This window comes from Salvelinus namaycush, chromosome 15 (genome assembly GCF_016432855.1).
Source record: "Salvelinus namaycush isolate Seneca chromosome 15, SaNama_1.0, whole genome shotgun sequence".
Lineage (NCBI taxonomy): Eukaryota > Metazoa > Chordata > Actinopteri > Salmoniformes > Salmonidae > Salvelinus > Salvelinus namaycush.
In genome coordinates this window covers 21,127,401-21,141,219 of record NC_052321.1, presented here as the reverse complement: position 1 = coordinate 21,141,219, position 13,819 = coordinate 21,127,401, and the positions used below count along the sequence as shown (strand labels likewise).

Sequence of the window (13,819 nt, the reverse complement as noted above, 5' to 3'; positions counted from 1 at the left end):
TTTATAAATACATTTGATTGATTGATGTTTAGGTCATGGTAGGTATGGTTTTTCGTGTGCTCTAGGACAACGGTGTCTAGATGGAATTTGTATTTCTGGTCCTGGCGACTGGACCTTTTTTGGAACGCCATTATTTTTTATCTTACTGAGATTCACTGTCAAGGCCAAAGTCTGACAGAATCTGTGCACAAGATCTAGGTGCTAAGCACCAGATCATCTGCAAACAGTAGACATTTAATTTCTGAGTCCAGTAGGGTGAGGGTGGGTGCTGCACACTGTTCTAGTGCCCGCGCCAATTCATTGATATATTTGACCCACAACCTGGATTCGCTCCTATGTAGCAAAATTTGAAAAGTTTTTTTTTTTTTTTTTTTTTTTTTTTACATTGGATAAAAGTAGAGACTCCGAGCTAGAAAGTGGCATATCATACACTGCAGTTGAGGAACAATGGGAAAGTAATTCGGCTTTGAAAGTTGATAAACTTGTAACCCCACTTTTGAGAAAATGGCTCTTGAATGTTTTGGTACGCCTACTGGAGAGCTCCTGTTTGTCTACACCAATTCAGTATCGTTCACACCCTCTTAAGTCTTAGCACCACCCATCTCTTTAAGGATTCACATGTGAGGCCATGTGCTAAACAGAGTAAGTAGTGTTGTACAGAACCAAAGACTTCAAGACTAAAAGTGATAAATGTAGTAGCCTAAAATAAGGAAAAACTCCAAATAACAATACACTATCTAGTCCGTGGCCTATATTCTAATCTGACTTTGGTGAAAGTCATGTTCTTCACATTACCGTCTCTGGTAAAGAGTTTATTTGTCACATGCACAGGATACAAAAAGATGTAAACGGTACAGTGAAATGGTTACTTGCATATTTGCATAATAGAAATATCAAAAACAGAAAGTGACCATATAAAAATATTTTAAAATGACGCTTACCCAGACACACTTTTCTAAATTGATGGGTCATGTGAAGGAAATGCTACAACCACCTCCCAGCCACATCTGGCTAAGTGGATTGGTCACTGTTGTCTAGACATGTACACGTTCATGAAATACAATAGACGGCCATAATCACCCCCATACACACCTGTCTAACTTGATGGGTCATGTAATCATCTAATAAAATGGTGTCTTTTGTTTAGACATGTAGCTAAACAATGAACCGGCATAATCCCAACTCATTCTACTACCAATTCAAATCAACTCCTTCGCATAAAGTTGATCAGGCTGGTGATTGTGGCCTGTGGAATGTTGTTCCACTCCTCTTCAATGGCTGTTTGAAGTTGCTGGATATTGGCGGGAACTGGAACATGCCGTCATACACGTTGATCCAGAGCTTCTCAAAACAGGCTCAATGAGTGATATGTCCGAGTACGCAGGCCATGGAAGAACATACATTTTTCAGCTTCCAGGAATTGTGTACAGATCCTTACGACATGGGGCAGTGCATTATCATACTGAAACATGAGGTGATGGCGGTGGAGGAATGGCACGACAATGGGCCTCAGGGTCTCGTCATGTTCTCTGTGCATTCAAACTGCCATCGATAAAATGCAATTGTGTTCATTGTCCATAGCTGTTGCCTGCCCATACCATAACTCCACCACCATGGGGCACTCTGTTCACAACGTTGACATCAGCAATCCACTCGCCCACGTCTGCCATATGCCCGGTACAGTTGAAACCGGGATTGATCCGTGAAGAGCACACTTCTCCCACCTGCCAGTGGCCATCGAAGGTGAACATTTTCCCACTGAAGTTGGTCACAACACCAAACTACAGTCAGGTCAAGACCCTGGTGAGGACGATGAACACGCAGATGAGCTTCCCATATGATCTTTGGTCGTGCAAACCCACAGTTTCATCAGCTGTCCAGGTGGCTGGTCTTTCATGATCCCGCAAGTGAAGAAGCCGGATGTGGAGGTCCGCCCACACAGAAGCCATACACATGGTCTGCGGTTGTGAGGCCGGTTGGACGTACTGAAAATGTTTCTAAAACGACGTTGGAGGCGGCTTATGGTAGAGAAATAATCATTAAATTCTCTGTCAACAGCTCTGGTGGACATTCCTGAGGTCAGCATGCCAATTGCACGCTCCCTCAACTTGAGATAACAGTGAAGAGGCGACTCCGGGATGCTGGCCTTCAAGGCAGAGTTGCAAAGAAAAAGCCATATCTGACTGGCCAATAAAAAGAAAAGATTAAGATGGGCAAAAGAACACAGACACTGGACAGAGGAACTCTGCCTAGAAGGCCAGCATCCCAGACTCACCTCTTCCTTGTTGATGTTGAGACTGGTGTTTTGCGGGTACTATTTAATGAAGCTGCCAGTTGATGACTTGTGAGGCGTCTGTTTCTCAAACTAGACACTAATGTACTTGTCCTCTTGCTCAGTTGTGCACCGGGGCCTCCCACTCTTTCTATTCTGGTTAGACCCAGTTTGCGCTTTTCTGTGAAGGGAGTAGTACAGTATTGTATGAGATCTTCAATTTCTCGCATGGAATAGCCTTCATTTCTCAGAACAAGAATAGACCGACGAGTTTCAGGAGAAAGTACTTTGTTTCTGGCCATTTTGAGCCTGTATTCAAACCCCCAAATGCTGATTCTCCACATACTCAACTAGTCTAAAGGCGGCCAGTTTTATTGCTTCTTTAATCAGAACAGTTTTCAGCTGTGCTAACATAATTGCAAAAGGGTTTTCTAATGATCAATCAGCCTTTTAAAATGATAAACTTGGATTAGCTAACACAACGTGCCATTGGAACACAGGTGTGATGGTTGCTGATAATGGGCCTCTGTACGGCTATGTAGATATTCCATTTTAAAAAACAGCCGTTTCCAGTTACAATAGTCATTTACAACATTAACAATGTCTACACTGTATTTCTGATCAATTTGATGCTATTTTAAATGGACAAAAAAAAGTGATTTTCTTTCAAAAACAAGGACATTTCTAAGTGACCCCAAATGGTAGTGTAGATTGTCATTTTGCTGTGATCTGATAGGGGTGTCAAGTGGGCTGACTGAACACTCTGAGAGACTGGGTTGAGGTCAGTAATAAAGTAGTCTACAGTAAGACCTACTACTGCCAAGTGATGAGCTATAGGTGTACCTAGAGTAGGAGTCCCCTCAAAGCCTATCATGGACTATGTACATACCCAACATGTGAGAGAGCTGCAGGAGTTGTGACCCGTTTTTGTTGGTTATGTTCTCGTAGTTGTGTCTAGGGGGGTACATCTCTCTCCCTCTGTGACCCAGTCCCTCCATTTTTCCAGAAGAACCAGATCCATGACTCAATGTGCCTATATTTAGTAATTCACTCACCCAAACACCAGACCTGGTCCTGTGAACCCACGGCTCGTCACCTTCAACAACACTGTCTTTCAAATGGAATCAAACTAATTAAAAACAACAAAGAAACAGAACCAAAATACGGTCAACAATAACAGCTTTTGGGTGAAATACTATGTTTTCTCATCTCTCATAGGCCCAGGAGTCTGTTTCAAACATCAACACTGCTAGACAATGTGGGCTTGTAAAAATAAAAACACAGAAATTTGAGTTGAAGTGGTGGCTGTATCAGCCCATTTACAGACGTGCTGCCAGACACTGGTATTTTCCCACAACATATTAACCCAGGCAGGCAGGGAGATGATGACATGGAGCCGAGTTACTAGTGAGTTTCCAGTCTGTGTCGGCAGTTACAGCTCTGTTAACACTGACAGTTAAAACCAAATCATCAGCTTCATAACACCATACGCTGTAAAGAAAGCGACTATTTCATTCCAGCAGCAGAGTGGGCTGTGGAATGATAATCAATCCAGTGAAAAAGAGCAGACACAACAAACCATGTTATGTCAACACTGCATACTCACACCTTCTCCTAATGCTGTGAAGCACACACACACACAGAGCTCCACTAATAAGAGAAAACAAGGCTTGCTCCTCTGCAGACAATGCCAGTCTTCTCCTCAGAGACTTGCAGTTAGTGTGTGTGTGTGTATAGTTATATAAGGATGCTGCACTACTGGAGGAGAGGAGAGCATGGCTGTCTGGGCTGAGGAGGAATGGGAACAGTACAACAGTCAGCCTGAGAAATACAGTCTGGAAATGTGAGGAATGAGCCCTGACGTACGTGTGTGTTTGATGGAAAGGGAGATGGAGTAGTTGGTGAACGAGAGCAGGCCAGAGGGATTAATGCAATATAGTGAAAGAAAGAAAGCGGGGAAAGATGGATCCAGGAATGTGAAGATGGAGTGAAGACAGAGACGAAACAAAGAAACAGAGAGTGAGTGAGCGTCCAGAGCAGAGGATGCCAACTCCTTGTAGGAGCTGGATCTGGGTAAGTGCTAACAGATGTGCTCTAATGCATCTGCATATCATCCAGCCACACCATGAATAGAGCATTACAGTGGGCAATGGTTGGGGGGGGGACCAGAGAGTCAGAGAGATGGCATTTAAAAGGGTCAATCAGCAGTTGCTACATCCATTTATGGACTTGTAAATTAATTATATTTACTCAAGAATATAAACTTACAAATGCCTCATGATCTTAGTTGAACTGTCCTACCCCCATCAGAACCCAAAACATAAGATTGTTTACAAATATTGGAGTAAAACAAAGTAAATGTTAAACCCCTTAAAGCCTCAAAACATGGTTAAAGCTATCATTTTGATATCATGGATGGTCCGCCCTTGCATCCATAGCAGCTTATGAATTTGAGAATGATTACATTTCTCCAGCCCCATCCTTCAGCTTTTTACCAAAACAGTGGCGGTGAGTGCGCTTTGTTGTTATTTAAATAGCTGATTGGACCTTTAACATGGCTTTTTCCTCTCTCCTCACTATCAGAACAACCAGGGATATTTTTCTGTCAGCGGGTTGAACCTGGCAATCCTGAAAAAAAGAGCTATAGCCTGAGGTGGTTGTATGGGTAGCATTAGTCAGGACTGCAGCTTTCACAAACTGGAGGAATACTCTGTACTTGGGCTGGATGGGTATAGCGTGCCCCAACATGCTCCTAAAATCATCATTGTGCAATAGCTGGATCCAGAGGTTTCTATCAAGAAGAGGTAAATACACAGTTCTGGCTGGATCTAGGTAGCAGCAAATCAATGCTTGGTACACCACTACAGATATACCCTTAGACCTGGACAAGAGGCAATTTGTTTGGACACTGACAATGACAGACATGGGCATGGTAGTGGTAGGTGCTCCTGGGATGGACTACAGAGCTGACAGAGCCACTGCTCTGAACATGGGAGATGTAGTTTTGAAGAGGTGTAATGGGCTCAAGTTCCCACAGCAGATGCAGGGCAGAGTTCATTCAGAGTGCATCCTCTAATGCCACACACGTTGACATTAACTGAAGGGGGGGGGAAAAGCGAGTGTTTTATTTGGATCAACATTGTTCATTTTTCAACCCTATAGTTTGTTTATTCTCCAAATCAATAATTTGATAATCATCCCAAATGACCGGTGTTGTTCAAAGCTGGTGCTCCAAGGCCTTTCTGTGCTACCATGCCTCCGCTCCCTCCCAAAGCTTTGAGCCCTTTCTGTGTGACCATACAGTACCTCCCCTCCCTCCCAAAGCTTAAGTCTACAAACAAGATGAATAAAAACACCACTCTGCTGTTTGTTTAACGAGGGCCTGAAGAAAAACTCCTGATTCAGACTCCTGACACAGATAAGAGCATAATACACTGTGTATACAAAACATTAACAACACCTTCCTAATCTTGAGTTGCACACCCTTTCTCCCTCAGAACAGCCTCAATTCGTTGGGGCATGGACTGCTGAAAGCGTTGCACAGGGATGCTGGCCCATGTTGACTCCAATGCTTCCTACAGTTGTGTCAAGTTGGATGGATGTCCTTTGGGTGGTGGATCATCCTTGATAGACACGGAAAACTGTTTTCAACTGTTCTTGAAAAACCCAGCGGCATTGCAGTTCTTGACACAAACCTGTGCGCCTGGCACCTACTACCATACCCAATTCAAAAGACACTTAAATATTTTGTCACCTTCTGAATGTCACACACACACAATCCATGTCACAATTGTTTCAAGGTTTAAAATCCTTCTTTAACCGGTGTCCTCCCCTTCATCTACACTGATTGAAGTGTAGATGAAGTGTATTTAACAAGTGACATCAATAAGGGATCATAGATTTCACCAGGTCAGTCTGTAATGGTAAGAACAGGTGTTCTTAATGTTTTGTACAATCAGTATCTGTAAGGAGTTAATGTATATAGATTATCATATAAGAGATTCACAGTGGGAAAGTACAGGAGCTAGGTTTCACCAAAAGCTGCTTAACTAGAGTCTATCAAAAGTGAGAGAAACGATATAGGTCTATACTTCCAAATGTATTTATTGGTCTTAAAGTTGATCACGTCTCGTGTCAAATGTGAGGTCTCAATGAAAGAGGAAAAACCCGGATTGCCCGCCAGACAAAGAGACACTTGAACAAACACCAACATACAATAGCATTTCTATATTTCATCATCATCCAGGGAAGCTCCAGACTCGGCAGCTTCTATAACTAAGCAACATTTCATTCCACAGAGCAGCTCAGAACGGCTCTTCTGGTTTAGGTTCTTCTCGAGAGGCTTACAGGAGACCGAGGAGATCAGAGCTAGGTTTGACTGTGTCTGCTCTCGGTTATCTCTCTGGAGATGTCAGAGGAGTAGGAGAGATCCTCCTGGCTCAGCCCACAGCAGCAGAAGAGGCATCAGACTGTCAGAAGCTTGCTCCATAGTGAGACTAGATGACCTTTGACCTGCCAGGGGACAACTGGCACACCACCACCCGAGGGGGAGAGGCATCAGTCACAGCTAACATGACCACTGGTCTGGGCATAGCAGGTGGAGGTCAGGGAGAGAGGGAAGGGGAGAGAGACGGGGAAAGATATGGTGAGGACATGAGAGAGGGAAGGGGAGAGAGACGGGGAAAGATATGGTGAGGACATGAGAGAAGGAAGGAGGGAGACGGGGAAAGATATGGTGAGGACATGAGAGAAGGAAGGAGGGAGACGGGGAAAGATATGGTGAGGACATGAGAGAAGGAAGGAGGGAGACGGGGAAAGATATGGTGAGGACATGAGAGAAGGAAGGAGGGCGACGGGGAAAGATATGGTGAGGACATGAGAGAAGGAAGGAGGGCGACGGGGAAAGATATGGTGAGGACATGAGAGAAGGAAGGAGGGCGACGGGGAAAGATATGGTGAGGACATGAGAGAAGGAAGGAGGGCGACGGGGAAAGATATGGTGAGGACATGAGAGAAGGAAGGAGGGCGACGGGGAAAGATATGGTGAGGACATGAGAGAAGGAAGGAGGGCGACGGGGAAAGATATGGTGAGGACATGAGAGAAGGAAGAAGGGCGACGGGGAAAGATATGGTGAGGACATGAGAGAAGGAAGGAGGGAGCCGGGGAAAGATATGGTGAGGACATGAGAGAAGGAAGGAGGGAGACGGGGAAAGATATGGTGAGGACATGAGAGAAGGAAGGAGGGAGACGGGGAAAGATATGGTGAGGACATGAGAGAAGGAAGGAGGGAGACGGGGAAAGATATGGTGAGGACATGAGAGAAGGAAGGAGGGCGACGGGGAAAGATATGGTGAGGACATGAGAGAAGGAAGGAGGGCGACGGGGAAAGATATGGTGAGGACATGAGAGAAGGAAGGAGGGCGACGGGGAAAGATATGGTGAGGACATGAGAGAAGGAAGGAGGGCGACGGGGAAAGATATGGTGAGGACATGAGAGAAGGAAGGAGGGAGACGGGGAAAGATATGGTGAGGACATGAGAGAAGGAAGGAGGGAGACGGGGAAAGATATGGTGAGGACATGCGAGAAGGAAGGAGGGAGACGGGGAAAGATATGGTGAGGACATGAGAGAAGGAAGGAGGGAGACGGGGAAAGATATGGTGAGGACATGAGAGAAGGAAGGAGGGAGACGGGGAAAGATATGGTGAGGACATGAGAGAAGGAAGGAGGGAGACGGGGAAAGATATGGTGAGGACATGAGAGAAGGAAGGAGGGAGACGGGGAAAGATATGGTGAGGACATGAGAGAAGGAAGGAGGGCGACGGGGAAAGATATGGTGAGGACATGAGAGAAGGAAGGAGGGCGACGGGGAAAGATATGGTGAGGACATGAGAGAAGGAAGGAGGGCGACGGGGAAAGATATGGTGAGGACATGAGAGAAGGAAGGAGGGCGACGGGGAAAGATATGGTGAGGACATGAGAGAAGGAAGAAGGGCGACGGGGAAAGATATGGTGAGGACATGAGAGAAGGAAGGAGGGAGCCGGGGAAAGATATGGTGAGGACATGAGAGAAGGAAGGAGGGAGACGGGGAAAGATATGGTGAGGACATGAGAGAAGGAAGGAGGGAGACGGGGAAAGATATGGTGAGGACATGAGAGAAGGAAGGAGGGAGACGGGGAAAGATATGGTGAGGACATGAGAGAAGGAAGGAGGGCGACGGGGAAAGATATGGTGAGGACATGAGAGAAGGAAGGAGGGCGACGGGGAAAGATATGGTGAGGACATGAGAGAAGGAAGGAGGGCGACGGGGAAAGATATGGTGAGGACATGAGAGAAGGAAGGAGGGCGACGGGGAAAGATATGGTGAGGACATGAGAGAAGGAAGGAGGGAGACGGGGAAAGATATGGTGAGGACATGAGAGAAGGAAGGAGGGAGACGGGGAAAGATATGGTGAGGACATGCGAGAAGGAAGGAGGGAGACGGGGAAAGATATGGTGAGGACATGAGAGAAGGAAGGAGGGAGACGGGGAAAGATATGGTGAGGACATGAGAGAAGGAAGGAGGGAGACGGGGAAAGATATGGTGAGGACATGAGAGAAGGAAGGAGGGAGACGGGGAAAGATATGGTGAGGACATGAGAGAAGGAAGGAGGGAGACGGGGAAAGATATGGTGAGGACATGAGAGAAGGAAGGAGGGAGGAAAAGAAGGACGTGTGCGAGACACGTGTGTGATTGAGTAGGGACGTGACAAATTTAAAAAAAAAAAATGGTTTCCTGTTAAAACATTAAGAAAATTCCACATTTGCGTCTCAAGGTGAGTCCATTTCAGATGGTTAAGCATTGCACCTGTACTACCATTACTGTACCTTAATTACACCTCGCAATGTTTGCATTTCCTCATTTAACTTCTAAAAGTATTGCCATACAGGACTTTGCTGCTGTCGCTTGCCTTTCTCTGCCATTTTCTCAACTGTAAATGACGATGACGTAGTAGTGTAGAGTCGACTCCAAAATAACTGATTCCTCAACTCCTTGCATATCGACTCACGATGTCGACTCCCATTTCTGAGTGTCAAAATTTTATTCCCCTAAGAATCGACTCCTGAGATTCAGTATTTTTGGGATGGAGGAGACCGATTAGTTTGCCACACTTCCGGGAACACAAACACTTGCATCTTTCAGAGAGAGAGAGGAGAGGGGCACAGTACAGGCAGGTAGGTCACCAAGCATACAGAATCAGAACTGTGCACTAGGCCCATCTATCTTCAATCAACAGCAATGGAATTCTGTATGTAGCAATTTCTTGGCTTGCAATATCACTCAACAAGGCCTATCATCAGTGATTAGGCTTTAAAGATGAGCGAGATGCAACAGTTTGCTCTCACAGTACCTGCGAACGTGCATGGCTTTGCTTCACGCTGTTCACAGTGTGGTAGCCAGGGCACTAAAACAGAGAAGTTAGTCTCACGCTTCAACGCTCTTAGTTGTTGCTGAAATTGACCCACTATGCCAGGGCTATTCAACTCTTACCCTACGAGGTCCAGAGCCTGCTGGTTTTCTGTTCTATCTGATAATAATGAATTGCTAGCACCTGGTGTCCCAGGTCTAAATCAGTCCCTGATTAGAGGGGGAAAATGATCAAATGCAGTGGAACTGGCTTCCAGGTCCAGAGTTGCATTTGAGGGCACTATGCTGTTTACTTTCTGCAACAACAAAAAGGTTAGGGAATTTTCTTAATGTTAAGGATCCCAATTTGGTTTAAACGTTGTAATGTTCACACCCCTAGGAGGGAGTGTTTGTGGACAGGGATGATTGAGAAGGAGGGATAAATACAGTACATAGAACTAATAGAGGTCTTCTTACCGATCTGTCTCTCCAGGTCTGCAGCCTCGTCAGGTGTTGCTCGGGGCAGGACCCCCGGGTCACTGAAGCTGGTCCTGAAGAGAGTCCCCAGCACAAAGACAAATAGCACCCCCCCTATCACTGGGATGGCTGGGGTGAGCTGCACCGACAGGAAGGGACAGCTAAGGGAAAGAAAGATGAGAGAGAGAGGCAGAGTTAGACTCAGAGATCTTCAGTGTATGCAAGTACTGAAGTATTCAGAGCAGGCTGCACTAAGTCAAACATACGACCATCATGAGAATCGTCGGCACGTGTTTTCTGGCCAGGAAAGTGTCGTTTCGGAAGTGGGTATAATTATCCTCCACGCCCAGCCCCATTTCAAAGCAGAGCGTAGATATTAGATGTGGAGACTCATGACCTCCGTTTACAGACAGCTCTCCGGACGTCTGTCTCCATCCCACCCCCTCAGCACCCTCCTCCCCCTGGGCCAGGGCTTCCCCAGTGTCTGCCCTGTAATCTGATCTAATGACACATCACTGAGTTTTATCCCATTAGTTAGGTCTGATCTTGCAGGTACTTATTACTGTAATCGCTTTATTAGAACTGATATGGCCAGGCCATGCACTGTCACTTCCGATTTCATTACTGACGGGGAGCTGGGGGTGGGGGCAGATGTGAGGCAGCATTCCTTGAGAGGGATATTAATGACCGTGTGACGTGGAGTCCTTATGGTTTATCAAACAAAATGACATTCTGTTACTTTAAGTCGGACACTTACTATGAAAAACTGTACTATAGAGTTGAGCCTTGCTCAAAAAGTTCTGTACCACACTAGCCCATCTGAATGATATGCCCACTGTAGCCCAGGAATAGAAGGAAGAGGAACAGCACCTGATCAGACTGGTAAAACCGTTCATAATTTCAAACACACGCCAAAAAATGTAATTAACAAAAGCGCTCATTAATGAACTGTCCCCAAATTCACAACATAGAGGGAGAGGTGATCCTAAACATGCTTTAGTCACTCAGAGAGGATGGATTGTTATGAGGATAGATGACATGGAACAGGGCACAGAGAGGTGAGAGGGAGACATTATTCCATTAGTATGATGTTCAACAGCAGGAGGGAAAATGCCTGCAGCGGGAGGACAGCAGTGCTGACGTTCACAGAGTACTTACGCTACTTACACTCTCATTCATTGATTGTGGTTTGAAAGTCAATGCCAAGCAAAATCACATTTGATCATAAAGGCCAAGCTAGAAAGGCAGTGATAGTGATAGGTTGCTGAGAGTGATAAGTGGGAGAAAGGTAGCATACATCCCTGTATGTGTAGACAGAGGTGAGACGAGAGGGGAAATGATCTATAGTCATGTTTTCCATCACTGTTAGATGGTACTATGTGAGAACCTAAAAACATGGCATGCTAGGAAAGACTAGGTAATAGGGGTCTGACTAGTAGTCGGACAAAACGAGTATCGTAATGGATATGGGCAATTTTCTGGATACGATTATGATCAGAGTATTTTTTGTAATTAGCTGTGATCGAAGAAAAAGGACTCAGGTGCCAGCACACACCTTTCTCATGTCAGTCATGTGCGAGGTTCTACGTGGTCTAAAGAACTCAACTGGTTACTTTGCCTGTCTGTAAAGAACAGGGCGGGCTCTACGTTCATCCTGCTTACCCATATCCGTTACGATACTCAGAAAGGCACTGGAGCAACGAACCGCCCTTGCTGTCTCTGCCTGGCCGGTTCCCCTCTCTCCACTGGGATTCTAACCCTAACCCTATTACAGTCACTGGCTTACTGGTGCTCTTCCATGCCGTCCCTAGGAGGGGTGCGTCACTTGAGTGGGTTGAGTCACTGACGTGATCTTCCTGTCCGGGTTGGCGCCCCCCCTTGGGTTGTGCCGTGGTGGAAATCTTTGTTGGCTATACTCGGCCTTGTCTCAGGATGGTGATTGAAGATATCCCTCTAGTGGTGTGGGGGCTGTGCTTTGGCAAATTGGGTGGGGTTATATCCTGCCTGTTTGGCACTGTCCGGGGGTATCATCGGACAGGGCCACAGTGTCTCCCGACCCCTCCCAGCCTCCAGTATTTATGCTGCAATAGTTTGTGTGTCGGGGGGCTAGGGTCAGTCTGTTATATCTGGAGTATTTCTCCTGTCTTATCCGGTGTCCTTTGTGAATTTAAGTATGCTCTCTCTCTTTCTTACTCTCGGAGGACCTGAGCCCTAGGACCATGCCTCAGGACTACCTGGCCTGATGACTACTTGCTGTCCCCTGTCCACCTGGCCGTGCTGCTGCTCCAGTTTCAACTGTTCTACCTGCGGCTATGGAACCCTGACCTGTGCACCGGACGTGCTACCTTGTACCAGACCTGCTGTTTCAACTCTCTAGAGACAGCAGGAGCGGTATAGATACTCTGAATGATCGGCTATGAAAAGCCAACTGACATTTACTCCTGAGGTGCTGACCTGTTGCACCCTCTACAACCACTGTGATTATTATTATTTGACCCGGCTGGTCATCTATGAACATTTGAACATCTTGGCCATGTTCTGTTATAATCTCCACCCGGCACAGCCAGGAGAGGACTGGCCACCCCTCATAGCCTGGTTCCTTTCTAGGTTTCTTCCTAGGTTCATTGTTTGCTGTTTGGGGTTTTACGCTGGGTTTCTGTACAGCACTTTGTGACATCAGCTGATGTAAGAAGGGCTTTATAAATACATTTGATTGATTGCTCTGATTGGATAGAGTGAAGTTGTATTTCTCCATAATTTCACCCGATCACTTTTCCTCAATGTTTTTGGTCTGATAATATAGATTGCTGCTGCCTGCTACTATGATAAATCACACAGCAAGGACGTTTGCTATCAAGCTATAAATGTGTAAAATATCTTACAAGCGGGGCAAGTAAAAAATAAATACGTACAAATAATGAAAACGCTGAGTGACAGCAAGACACACACACACACACACACACACACACACACCTAATTTGCAGTGAGAACGTGCAGGGAGGTATTTTGCCCACATCTACTTAGGCATATTAAAAAACTTTTTTTTCTCCGATCACCAATATCATCTGATCCGACTATAAACTGTGCATTTACAGATACGATTATGAGTATGGCCATGTTGGCAAAACCGTACTAGGTATGCAAAGATATTGTGAATCAGGGAGCATTGGTGGTTGACTATCCAGCAGAGTTATGGCAGGCCTGTTCCATCACCATTCTCCAGATGGCAACACCTTGGGAGCCTGGCCATATCCACGGTGCTACAGAACCAGGGTGACAGCCAGGGTCAGAAGGTGGAAGCCAGCACTCCCACCAACCTGGCCACACTATTATAAGCCTACCATTCTTTGGTGCTTGAGTGGAGGATGGGAGTCCAAAGCTGAAGCTAAGGATCCAACAAATGTTCAAACACTGGCTGGTAAAAAAGTAACCATCTCACGTCAACTAGCATAAATTAATGCAGCCAAAACTTCAAGAATTTTGGCCAAGATGTGAGAGGTGGGTATTGATTGGCAGATTGGGGGTGTGACTGACAGTCTTCCAATCCACTGGCTGTCTTTTCTGGGTGTCTTTTCTGGGTGGCTGCATCAGATGGCTGCATGTGCCTGGCTTGCTGGCCTGCCCCCAGGGCACACCCTGGTCAATGCCCACCCCCTTCCCAAGTTCCCATCCCTCAGTAAGGC

The 13,819-nt window shown here is 46.0% G+C and overlaps 1 protein-coding gene across 4 annotated transcripts in view; it reads right to left on the bottom strand.

Moving 5' to 3' along the window:
- LOC120060295 (palmitoyltransferase ZDHHC14-like) overlaps positions 1–13,819 on the bottom strand; it is a 95,522-nt gene that overhangs the window by 46,228 nt on the left and 35,475 nt on the right. For all 4 annotated transcript variants that reach the window (XM_039009484.1, XM_039009487.1, XM_039009486.1 and 1 more), the window contains exon 3: positions 10,137–10,297. In XM_039009484.1, the coding sequence (XP_038865412.1) occupies positions 10,137–10,297 (161 nt within the window). The remainder of the gene's footprint in view (positions 1–10,136; positions 10,298–13,819) is intronic.